This window comes from Callithrix jacchus, chromosome 2 (genome assembly GCF_049354715.1).
Source record: "Callithrix jacchus isolate 240 chromosome 2, calJac240_pri, whole genome shotgun sequence".
NCBI classification, from domain to species: domain Eukaryota; kingdom Metazoa; phylum Chordata; class Mammalia; order Primates; family Cebidae; genus Callithrix; species Callithrix jacchus.
Window position 1 is genome coordinate 168,309,434 of NC_133503.1, and position 12,852 is coordinate 168,322,285.

A 12,852-nucleotide genomic window follows, 5' to 3' on the forward strand; every position below is an offset into this window, starting at 1 on the left:
AAAAATGAATTTCCAGGTGAGCAGAGCTCTCGGGCTGCCAGCTTGCGACCACTGTTCCAGTTAGTCACGAGAACAGGGGGGAAGGAGGTGAAAACAGTGTGGAAAATAAATCCTTAGGACGGTGAGTTCGGAAAATGCCTTCTTCAGGGTTCCCAGGTGCCAACTTGAACTGGGGAGGGCGGAGCAAAACCCCTTTATATTTGGGTCTGTGCAGGGTCCCCACTAGGCAGGCGCAGCCCTTGAGTTCCCGGTTGGTTGGTTATTAGGCGGCTCCCGGCGAAGCACCGCCCAACGCCTGCACTCAAAGGAGGAGTGTCTGAGGAACGCGTGGGAGGAGTGAACTGGGGTGGGGGGGTGCTGCGGCAGCTGAGGAGAGCGACGCGCGGGAGTAGGGGCGAGGAGAGTGGAAACGGCTGCGGCTGGCCGCTCAGAGGACCCGGGCGGGGGTGCCTGAGTGCAGGGCCGCCCGCGCTCCGGGCCGCCTCTGAGCTGGCGCTGTGGCAGCGCCCGCGCCCCCCTGCCCGCCCTCCGCCGTCTCCCGGACGCAGGCTCGCGTCAGGGCGGGCGACTGGGCTCGTGGCAGTCGGCCTGGCGTCTCCACCACCAGCAGTCGGCCTCACCGCGCCTTCCCCGCTCCCGACCGGACGGGCCCTGCCCCTGGCGGAGGTAACTGCCCGCGGATTCCTTCCCCCGCGACCCTAGCCTCCTCTTAGGCCCCCGGACCCGGAAGTCCTGGGTCTCCCCTCAGGCACCCTTCTGTCGGGCAGGTTGGCGACCTCCCTCTTCCCGCGCCGTCTCCGCCGCACCCGGCCCTGGTCTATCCCCATACCCAGTCTGGGCCCGTCCTCGCTCTGGGCCTCCCCCAGCCTCCCGGCGTCGCGGGCTGACGGAGCTCAGGAGCCGTGAGCGGTCGGGGTCGCCCGGCCGGCATGGGCGGTGCCAGGTTCCGGCCACACCTCGGCCCCGGACTCGAGTCCCCCAGCTCCCACCTGACTACCAGGCCTCTCGAGCAGGATCCGGAGGAATAGAACGTCTAATTTCCTTCACTGTTAGCAATTTTAAGAGTGACTAGTGGATTTAGGGCATGTCAGTACATAAAGTTCCTAGTCTTTTTTTTTTTTTTTTTTTTGAGATGGAGTTTCGCTCTTGTTACCCAGGCTGGAGTGCAATGGCGTGATCTCGGCTCACCGCAACCTCTGTCTCCTGGGTTCAGGCAATTCTCCTCCCTCAGCCTCCTGAGTAGCTGGGATTACAGGCACGTGCCACCATGCCCAGCTAACTTTTTGTATTTTTAGTAGAGACGGGGTTTCACCATGTTGACCAGGATGGTCTCGATCTTTTGACCTCGTGATCCACCCGCCTCGGCCTCCCAAAGTGCTGGGATTACAGGCTTGAGCCACCGCGCCCGTTTTAGCAGCACTGATACTATGACTGGATTTGTTATTTCATTAGGAGCTGCAAATGATGCTTTTATAATGCCGGCGTTCCTCTTGTATTTGGTTAACCCTTTTAAAAGAATTTATTTGATTTGTAATTTTATTTATTTATTTATTTTTGAGCCAGAGTCTTTTCTACGTTGCCCACGCTGGAGTGCATTGGCGCTCACAGGGGCAATCACTGCTCACTGCAGCCTAGAACTCCGCTGTTCTCAAGCGATCTTTCCACCTCAGCCTCCTTGCCGGCTGATAGCTAGCATCTTGATCATCTTTGTGTGCTGTCGGCCTGGCGTGGGTGGCTCAGGCCTGTAATCCAAGCACTTTGGAGGCCAAGGCGGGCGGATCACCTGAGGTTGGGAGTTCAAGACCAGGCTGACCAAAATGGTGAATCCCCGTCCTTAATTAAAAAAGAAAAAAAAAAAAAAAAAAAAACAAACTTTGTGTGCTGTCTCTGAGTAGTTTTTCTTTTAATGCTATTTTATTTTTTTCAAAAACAGCTATTTTGGTCTGGCACGGTGGCTCACGCCTGTAATCCCAGCACTTTGAAAGGCCGAGGTGGGCGGATCACCAGAGGTCAGGAGTTCGAGACCAGCCTGGCCATCACGGTGAAACCCCATCTTTACTAAAAATACAAAAATTAGCCCAGCGTGCTGGTGAACGCCAGTAATCCCAGCTACTTGGGAGGATGAGGCAATAGAATTGCTTGAACCCGGGAGGTGGAGGTTGCAGTGAGCTGATCTCCTGCCACTTCACTCCAGCCTGGTAACAGTGCAAGACTCCATCTCAACAACAACAACAAAAAATCATCTGTTTTCTTTTTAAAGCTGGAAGTAATCATACCAAATAAATTCAGTTTTTTCTGGACTTCATAGACCAAATGGAATTAGGAAGATAGCACTGAAAAAGAAAGGAAGAAAGGGTAGGGTTATGATTGAAACAGGCCAGGCCAGTGACCAAATGCCATCATTTATAAAGTTTCTAATATTTTTTTCATGATCTTGTCTTACTGCAACCTCCACCTCCCTGGTTCAAGCAGTATTCTCTTGCCTCAGCCTCCCTAGTAGCTGGGATGACAGGCGTTCGCCACCATGCTGGGCTAATTTTTGTATTTTTAGTAGAGATGGGATTTCACCATGTTGGCCAGGCTGGTCTCAAACTCCTGACCTCAAGAGATCCACCTGCCTTGGCCTTTCAAAGGATTACAGGTGTCAGCTGCCTCGCTGGATCTCAATTTTTAAATTAAAAAAAAATTTCATTTGAAATAGTCACTTACAGGAAAGTTGCCAATTTAGTGCAGATACCTTTTTTAGGAACCTTTTGAGTGAGTGACAAACTAATATTTTCTACAACCCATGGATATTTTAGTGTGTATTTTCTGTAAACAAGGATATTCTCTTACCTTTCTGCAGCACAGTCATTAAGATCAGAATATTAATGCATGACAACCATTTACTCAGAAAAGCTAGTTTCTCTCTTTATTCAAGTTTTCCCCATTGTCCAGTATTATTCTTTATAATTAAAGGATAAAGTTTACAATTATTCATTCCATTTGGTTGTCTGCCCTTCCCATTGGGACAGACAACCTTTCCCATTGGGACAGTTCATTCTTTTCCTGACTTTCTTGACCTTGACACTTATGAAGGTAACAGGCCAGTTACTTTGTAGCATGTCCCTCAATTTGGGGCTATCTGATATTTCCCTATGATTAGATTCAGGTGATGTATTTTTAGCACATATATCACAGAGGTCTTCTCATTTCCCCTAGTAGGTGGCACATGATTTCCATTTGGCACATTTCTTGTAATGTTCTTTTTGATGAATGGATTACGTGGAGTTTGCCTGGCTCCTTCACTACTGTAAAGTTACTCTTCTACTTTTTGCATTTAATAAGTATTTTATAGGTGGACACTTGAGAAACTGTGTAAATATCACCTTTTCTTTTCTTTTTTTTTTTGAAACAAGGCCTTGGTCTGTTGCCCAGGCTGAAGTGCAGGTGGAGATGGCAGTGAACCAATATTGTACCACTGGACTCCAGCCTGGATAACACAGCAAGACTCTGTCTCCAAAAAATATATGTATTATGCCATAATCCAACATATTGGGAGGCCGAGGTGGGTAGATGACCTGAGGTCAGGAGTTTGAGATCAGCCTGACCAACATGGTAAAACCCCATCTCTTCTAAATATATAAAAATTAGCCAGATATGGTGGTGGGCACCTGTAATCCCAGCTACTAGGGAGGTTAAAGCACAAGAATCACTTGAACCTGGGAGGCAGAGGTTGCGGTGAGCTGAGATCATACCATTGTACTCCAGCTTGGGCGACAAGAATGAAACTCCGACTCAAAAATAAAATATAAATTAAAACTTTATGAAAATTTTCAGTTAAGATCCTCAGTGGTCTGGGTGCAGTGGCTCACGCCTGTTATCCCAGCACTTTGGGAGGCCGACATGGGTGGATCACTTGAGGTCAGGAGTTCAAGACCAACCTGGCCAACATGGTCAACCCCATCTCTACTAAAAACAATACAAAAATTTGCCAGGCATGGTGACCCATGCTTGTACTCTCAGCTACTAGGGAGGCTAATGCAGGAGAATTGCTTGAACCTGGGAGGTGGAGGTTTGCAGTGAGCTGAGATCACGCCATTGCACTCCAGCCTGGGTGACAGTGAAACTCTGTCTCCAAAAAAAAAAAAGATGCTTAGAGAATATTATGGACCATTTATTATTATTATTACTATTATTGTTTACAGAATCTTGAGACTGTTTTTATCTGATTGGTCATTGATACCTTAACAAACATGGAGATAAGATTAGAAATTTTGACGTCAACAAGTATTAAGCAGAAAAAACCATGGCCACGTGTCTCCTGGTTGGGAAAGGTAGGTTTTTTTTTTTTTAATTCATGCAATACCGGTTTTATATATGTTGCATGTGTGTTTTCCCTGTAATTTAGGAGTGTTCTATGATCTTAAATAAATAAAACGTTATCTACTGGAGAAGGATATACAGGAGGGTCACCTACCTGTACACTGAACAGGATTTTGTGTATGTTTTGTTTTTATTATGGTGAACAGGTTAGCTTTTCCAGAATGTTAGGTAGTTTGTTTAGAAGAAGACTTGTAAAAACTTTAAAATATTTTTTTCACATTATGCTTAAGTCAAGTTTAAGTTAAGTTGAGATGGCATATATCAAAAGGGAATATTTAATCTCCTGAGCTTTCCTTTACCAGAACAGCTGATGAAGTGTTTCCTCCTGTTGTGATTTTCATGATTGTTCTATAAAGTGTTCTTGGAACTAGGATGGAAGAACTGGGCTACAATACGTTAATAACCCAGGAATGCCATTCATAATATATGACATAGATTCTCCTATTAGGGGAAGTAGGCAACCCTACTTTATGTGTAATGATTATTGAAATAAAGTATTAAATTTCCTGTGAGTAATTATGCCACTAATTAACTCTCCTAGAATAGGAGTTCTCAAACTTTACAATATGTCAGAATTATTTGGAGAGGTAATTAAAACACAGATTGCTGGGCCCCACTCCCAAAGTTTTCAAAGTTAATTAGGTGTGTGGTAGGGTTGGATATTTTGTATTTCTAATGGGTTCTGAGGTGCTGATGCTGCTAGCTCAGTTTTACTTTGAAAATCACTGCCTTAGAATGTATGAAAACAAGGTTAATTCAAAACAGCCTACTTTTTCTAGGTAATAAAAAATGAGCAGAGTCACGAGTTTATGAATTTCAGAAGCTATATGTATTTTAATTGAAATAAGTAAGTAAAAAATTTGTCCATACTACTGTTAAAATTGATGAGAATCAGGTACAGTGGTACACACCTGTGGTCCCAGCTACTCAGGAGGCTGAGGTGAGAGGATTGCTTGAACCCAGGAATTCTGGGCTGCAGTGTGCTGTACCAATTAGGTGTCTGCACTAAATTCAGTATCAATATGCTGACCTCCTGGGATCGAGGGGCTGGGGTGACCACCAAGTTGCTTAAGAATGGTGAACTGGTCCAGGTCAGAAACAGAGCAGGTCAGAGCTCTCATGATTGTTGGTAGTGGGATCGTGCCTATTAATATCTACTGCACTCCAGGCTTGGCAACAAAGTGAGACCTCAGCTTTAACAAAAAAAAAAAAAAAAAAAAAGATTTAAACAGTAGACAACCCAGTTTTGGCTAGCAGAATTGGAAGACACTCCTATAATTTTAAGCTTCAAAGAAATTGAAATACAACTATTAGGTCACCTAACCTAGTAGTTCTAATGAGGTGTTTTAAAATAGAATTAAAAATGTTCAGGTTACTATAAAGTATCAAGCTTAATTTTCATTTTATGATTTGTGGTACAAATGGATAATCTTTCTTAAATGTCGCTTTGGTTTCTGAGATAATTTATTTAGGCAGTAGGTTGAATTTCTGGCACCTCTTGATTCCTTCACGTGTTTCTTTTCTTAGGAAAAAGAAGCCGTTTTTCTTTTGGGTGAAAAATTCGTAAATGAAATTAATTTGCTATCAGGAAAGATAAAGAAGAAAATTCCTAGTCTGCAACCTTTGTTGAAGGATGTTATTGTCCTAACAACGTCCAGTAATGGTTAAGTAGTACTGATATTTTCAAATGACTAAAACTGTATTTTTTTTTTTTTTTTTGAGACAGAGTTTCGTTCTTGTTACCCAGGCTGGAGTGCAATGGCGCGATCTCAGCTCACTGCAACCTCCGCCTCCTGGGTTCAGGCAATTCTCCTGCCTCAGCCTCCTGAGTAGCTGGGATTACAGGCAGGCGCCACGATGCCCAGCTAATTTTTTGTATTTTTAGTAGAGACGAGGTTTCACCATGTTGACCAGGATGGTCTCAATCTGTTGACCTCGTGATCCATGTACCTCGGCCTCCCAAAGTGCTGGGATTACAGGCTTGAGCCTAAAACTGTATTTTTTTTAATAACTAAGGGTGATGTTAAGGAAAATATTAGATTATAAGTATTGCATTTCGTTTTTGGAAACAGATGCCTGGCTGGCTGGGATACTCATTACAGGAGAGCTTTTCCTTTGGAACAAAGATCAAGATTGTTTGAAAACTATACCAATAACTGAAAAGCCTAAGGAAATGATCAAAGCTACAGTAGGTGGGAATTTTTTGTTTGTTTAAATTGGTTTAACTAGGAGAAATAGGAAAAGAGGATGAAACATTTTTCTGTTATTGTCTTGAAAATACATTTCTGTGTATGTGCATATATATATCTGTTTGTATATATATTTCTGTATATATATGTGTGTGTGTGTTTATATTTATTTTTGATCGTGTTTATTTGTGATACTGAGATTCAACTTGAAGAAAATTCTGGCATGCCTAACATATCTGTAATAATAATAGGTTTCTAATATCACATAATAAGTACTTGATAAATGTTGCTATTTTTTGTACTTTTTTTTTTCTTTTTTAGAGACAAGATCTTGTTCTGTCGCCCAGGCTGAAGTACAGTAGTGTGATCATAGCTAAGTGCAGCTTTGACCTCTTGGGCTCAAGCACTCCTCCTTAAGCCTCCCAAAGTGCTGGGATTATAGGCAGAAGCTGCTGTGCCTGGATTGTATTTTTAATTTTTTTGCTTGTGCCTTGGTTTTGAAATCCTTAATGGTAACATTATTTGGGTTTCTTATTGTAAGAATACCTAAATTATATACTTTCTTCAGGGGAATTCAGACTTCAGAAGTTTAATTAGTTTTTTGGTTATTGTTTTAGCAAGCTCTTTGAGACCATACTTGTATGTATCTGGAAATGGGAAAAGAATTCTGCTCATAACACCTTCTGGATGCATATATCTTTGGGAATATTTGGAATTAAAGAATATCTTGGCTTCTAAAAGCCTTTCATTGGTGGGTCAGTGGTCCCAGGTCATACCTGAAGAAGCAGTTCTCTTGCCTTCCACTGAAGATAAAGAAGCTGTAGTGAATGCTGTTTTTATAAAAAATGAGGTAAAGTCAGTCTTAGACTCAAATCTGTAAGCTGATTAGCAGAGTATGTAATGATGTAACTATATAACTTTAGTCACCATAAATTGTCACAGTAATTGTGAAATTCCAGTATGGAAAAGATATTTTATATTTCTTGGGTCACATTTTTAAAAAGTGTTTATTAAAAGTAGTTTTAACTTAGAACTCCTTTTCTCTAGCCTTGTTTTAAAAATATAGTTTGTTTGGTAATTTAACAAGCTAGAATTGGTCATACTAAAAATGCCATTTAACTGGGAAATAACAGATACAGATTCATGAACTTTAAAAAAAACAAAAAACTTTTAAAATGGCTGCTTGGTATTCTTTGTGTGTATGGACCAACATTTCATTATCCAAACCACTGTTGTTAGAAATTGCATTTTAAAGTTTTATTGTCCCTCCCAACCCTGTGTTGCCCTAATTTAAATAATATAAAATAATATAAAAGTATAAAATAATATTAAATAATATAAAAGTATAAAAAGAAAAATAAGTATAAGTATGTTTTCATTTATAGCCACAAAAATGTCAGTATTTTTTAAGAGCATTAGCTACAACCTGATTACCCATTTGAGACCTGCCTCTGGCTCAGAAAAAAATTACTCAGTCTTGACCTTAATATTAAGAATAAAAAATATACACAGAAAGGGGAGCACTAAACACTGGGGTCTATTGGGGGGAAAAGGGCAGGGCCAGTGGGAGGGGGAGGTGGGGAGGGATAGCCTGGGGAGAAATGCCAAATGTGGGTGAAGGGGAGAAGGAAAGAAAAGCACACTGCCATGTGTGTTCCTATGCAACTGTCTTGCATGCTCTGCTCATGTACCCCAAAACCTAAAGTCCAATAAAAAATTAAAAAAAAAAAAAAAAAGAATAAAAAATATAAGCAAGATCTCAATATTTTTTACTAGTTTATGATGAGGAATATATTTATATATTTTTTGTATCTTGATTTATTTTTTGATTAATTTCATACTAAAATACATTAAATTTATCTACAGTTATTTGGAGACTGCTGCCTGTGTTCATTTACTTTTTATTCTGGGGAGTGCCTGAAGTTAACATTTCTAGCAATTCGGTGGCATGAGAATGTATTTACATCTATAAGGTAAGGTAAATGATTTCGTCCTCCTTATTTTCTTACTGATTTTTTTTTCTTTTGGAGGCAGGGTCTTGCTCTATCACCCAGGCTCGGGGTCAGTGGCACAATCGTAGCTCACTGCAGCTTCGAATCATTGGGCTCAGGCAGTCCTCTCACCTCAGCCTCCTGAGTAGCTGTGACTACAGGTGTGTGCCACCATGCCTGACTAATTTTTTATTTTTATTTTTTAACAGACAGGGTCTTGTACTTCTGGGCTCAAGCAGTCCTCCTGCCTTGGCCTCCCAAAGTGCTGGGATTACAGACAGGCATGAGCCATCATACCTGGCCCCTTATTTTCTATCCCTTTTTGAACATTATAATTTTTTGATCCATGTACATGCAATAACATTTGTAAATGTTATTGTGAGTTTCAATTTCTAAGGCTTTATAAATGCTTTTCTTCCCTTCTTTTATTTCTAAATGTTTAATCCAGAAAGTTTATCTTGTTTTTGTCTTGTTTCTCCTTGAAGTGGGAACTTGTAAAAGATAAGACATGCTATGATTTTGCTTCTCTAAGACTATAAAAGTAACTATTTTGGAAAATAATTCAGTTGAAATTTAAAAGAGACGTAACTATTTTGATTTGCTATTTTACCTTTTAAATGCTTAAGTGTTATTTTAATTAAAAATAATTTTATTCTAAAAAGTCTAATAAAATAGAAAATATGCGTTATTTTCTTACAATGCCTAAGTAAGGTTTAGTAAAATGATATACTTTTTTTTTTTTGAGATGGAGCCTTGCTCTGTTGCCCACGTTAGAGTGCAGTGGTGCGATCTCAGCTCACTGCAACCTCTGCCTCCCAGGTTCAAGCCATTCTTCTGCCTCAGTTTCCTGAGTAGCTGACTACAGGCATGCGCCACTGTTCCTGACTAATTTTTGTATTTTTAGTAGAGACGAGTTTCACCATATTGGCCAGGCCGATCTCGAACTCCTGACCTACTTTTTAAATCCCTGTAAAAATGTATGGTATTATGTAGAAATATGTTTATCCAAACTTTTAGTGGAAGCAGGTGTAATATATTTGGGGTTGGCTATAAAAACATGGCTCTACTAACAAAATCTAATACTGAACTTATTTACCTAACCGGGAGCTGCTCTTCTGTGTGCAGACTTCTGAAAGGTCTCTGATATAGTTTGGATATTCATCCCTTCCAAGTCTTATGTTGAAAATAATCCCTAATGTTGGAATATTGGAGATGGGGCCTGGTGGGAGGTGTTTGGGTCAAGGGTGCAGGTCCTTCGGGAATGACGTGGAGTTCTGCTTATAGTAATGAGTTCTTTCTCTGAGTTTACAGGAGATCTGGTTGTGTAAAAGAGTCTGGAATATCCTCCTCCTCTCTCTTGCTCCCTCTCTTGGGAAAATCCTGATCTCCCTTTCCTTTCAGCCATGGTTATAAGCTTCCTGAAGCCCTCACAAGAATCTGAGGAGATGCTGATGCCATGCTTGCATAGCCTATAGAACTGTGAACTCGAATAAACCCCTTCTCTCTCTCTTTTTTTTTTTTTTTGGTAGAGACAGAGTTTCACCATTTTGGCCAGGCTGGTCTCAAACTCCTGACCTCAGATGATCTGCCCACCTTGGCTTCCCAAAGTGTTGGGATTACAGGTGTGAGCTACCATGCCCACCATGCTATCATAGTCTCACTCTGTTGCCCAGGCTGGAGTGCAGTAGCCTGATCTTGGCTCACTGCAAACTCTTGGCTTTAAGCCATTCTCCTGCCTCAGGCTCCTGAATAGCTGGGATTACAGGCGTTTGCCACCATGCCCAGCTAATTTTGTATTTTTAGTAGAGTCAGGATTTCACTGTGTTGGCCAGGCTGGTCTCAAACTCCTGGCCTTAAGTGGTCCGCCTGTCTCGGCCTACCAAAGTGCTGGGGTTACAGGTGTGAGCCACTGCGCCCTGCCAACCCATCCCATTTTTTTAAATAAATTAGTCTCAGGTATTCCTTTACAACAACACCATGGATTAACATAGTCTCTACAGTATTCCCTAAGTACACATGTAGGTTTTAGGGTGGATCCTTTAATTTTTGTAATGAACTATATATAAATTTAAACATTACTATATTTTTGTTTTTAATTATTTCATTACATTTTTAGATCATTGCCATACCATGTTCACTGGGCTCAACAAGACTGTCATCTCAGCAGTCTAATTCCTAAATGTGAATCAGTAAAGTCAAGAGGATCTCTAATTTCTGCCTTTTCAAGAGATGGCCTTACTCTGGCAGTAACTCTTAATCAGAAAGACCCCAAGGTCAGTAAATATCTGTCTTAGAAAGTAATCTATAAAAGAAGTTTATTCCAGTTTTGAGATTTTTTTTTTTCTTAACATTCCCTTATATTCCTTTTTTTTTTTTGAGACAGGGTCTCCCTCTGTTACCCAGGCTGGAGTGCAATGGTGTGATCATGGCTTACTGCAGCCTCGACCTCCCATGCTGAAGTGATCCTCTCATCTTAGCCTCCCAAGTAGCTGGGGCCACAGGCTTGTACCACCATGCCTGGATAATTTTTGTATTTTTTGGTAGAGATGGGGTTTTGCCATATTGCCCAGGCTAGTCTTGAATTCCTGAGCTCAAGCAATTCTCCCACCTCAGCCTCCCGAAGAGCTGGGATTATAGATGTGAGCCACTGTGGCCAGCCTACTTTATATTCTTTAAGTTGGAGGTGTTTAATCCAACTTGACATTGTGGATTGGTAAAGTTATTTAAATTAGCTGCCATAACTTTCAAAACTTGGCTTTCAGAAATGAAAAAAAGAATAAGGGAAAAAGAGGAGAGAAGAGTAGTGTGGTAACTAATGTTCTTATGGTGGAACATAAAAGAGCAAAGGCTATCGGGGATCAATATTGCATTGCCAGTTGGAAAATACTCCCTACATAGTTTATTAATAAAATGATAGCTAGCTCTCTATATCACCAGAATTGTAAATAATGGTTACAGTAAAGTAATTGTAATAGTTTTCTTGTCCTTTTTTTCCTTTCTAGGCCACTCAGGTATTATTTATAAACACACTGAATTTTGTTACTCTCTGTGGTAGCCTTAAAGGGTGTAGTAACAAGAGTCCCGTTGTGCCAGCTGCACTTATTAGGTAAGATCTCTTTTGTCTGTCTGTTTTTTTTTTTTTTCTTTTAAAAGAGATAGGGTCTCTGTCAGGGGTGGTAGCTCATGTCTGTAATTCTAGCACTTTGGGAAATAAAGGTCGGAGGATCACTTGAGCTCAGGAGTTTGAGACCAGCCTGGGCAACATAGTGAGACCTTGTCTCTACTAAAAAATGAAAAGAAATTAGCCAGGCATGATGATGTACACCTGTAGTCCCAGCTACTTGGGAGGCTGAGAGAATGGGTATCACCTGAGCCTGGGTGATGAAGGCTGCAGTGAACTATGATCTCACCACTGCACTCCAGTCTGAGTCTGAGCAACAGAGCAAGACCCTGTCTCAAAAAAAAAGAAAGACTGAGTGCGGTGGATCCCGCTTCTAAATCCCAGCACTTTGGGAAGCCAACGGGGCAGATCATCTGAGGTCAAGAGTTCAAGACCAGCCTGGCCAAAATGGTGAAACGCTGTCTCTACTAAAAAAAAGTTACCCAGGCATGGTGGCGTGCGGCTGTAGTCCCAGCACTTTGGGAAGCTAAGGTGGGCAGATCATCTGAGGTCAGGAGTTCAAGACCAGCCTGGCCAAAATGGTGAAAACCTGTCTCTACTAAAAAAAAAAATTAGGCATGGTGGCATGTGCCTATAGTCCCAGCTACTTGGGAGGCTGAGGCACGAGAGTTGCCTGAATCCAGGAGGCAGAGATTGCAGTGAGCTGAGATCCCGCCACTGCACTCTAACCTGGATGACAGAGGGAGACTCTTGTCATACACACACACACAAAAGCAAGATGGGGTCTTACTTGCTGCACAAGCTGGAGTGTAGTGGTGTGATCATAGCTCACTGCAGCATTGAACTCCTGGGCTCTAGCAGTCCTTCCTACCTCAGCCTTCCTAGTAGCTGGGACTAACAGGCATGTATCACTGTACATGGCTAATTAAAAAAAATTTTTTTTGTAGAAACAGGATCTTGCTATGTTGACCAGGATGGTCTTGAACTCCTTGTCTTAAGTGATCCTCCCACCTTGACCTCCTAAAGTGCTGGATTGCAGATCTGAGCCACCATGCCCTCACTAAAAGTTGCTTTATATAAGGAAGGCCTTAAATACTTTAAGGAAGGGTCTGGTGGGGTAGAACATAACATACTTTCTTTTCTCTTTCATTCCTTTCTGTGTCTTCTTAGGAGGAGTTTGATCATG

At 41.6% G+C, this 12,852-nt stretch overlaps 1 protein-coding gene across 50 annotated transcripts in view; it reads left to right on the forward strand.

Annotated features, from left to right (window-relative positions):
- Positions 1-329: 329 nt before the first annotated feature.
- CPLANE1 (ciliogenesis and planar polarity effector complex subunit 1) overlaps positions 330-12,852 on the forward strand; it is a 169,407-nt gene continuing 156,884 nt past the window's right edge. For 45 of the 50 annotated variants that reach the window (XR_013532334.1, XR_013532335.1, XM_035291656.3 and 42 more), the window contains exons 1-8: positions 330-666; positions 4,188-4,316; positions 5,893-6,028; positions 6,438-6,557; positions 7,172-7,404; positions 8,421-8,527; positions 10,662-10,818; positions 11,548-11,651. Coding sequence is in view for 44 of the 50 variants with exons in the window: in XM_035291656.3 (XP_035147547.2) it covers positions 4,236-4,316; positions 5,893-6,028; positions 6,438-6,557; positions 7,172-7,404; positions 8,421-8,527; positions 10,662-10,818; positions 11,548-11,651 (938 nt within the window). In the remaining 6 variants the exon portion in view is untranslated. Of the gene's footprint in view, positions 667-4,187; positions 4,317-5,892; positions 6,029-6,437; positions 6,558-6,875; positions 7,067-7,171; positions 7,405-8,420; positions 8,528-10,661; positions 10,819-11,547; positions 11,652-12,852 lie in introns of all 50 variants that reach the window. The other 5 variants (XM_078365595.1, XM_078365597.1, XM_078365594.1 and 2 more) reach the window with 4 other exon arrangements.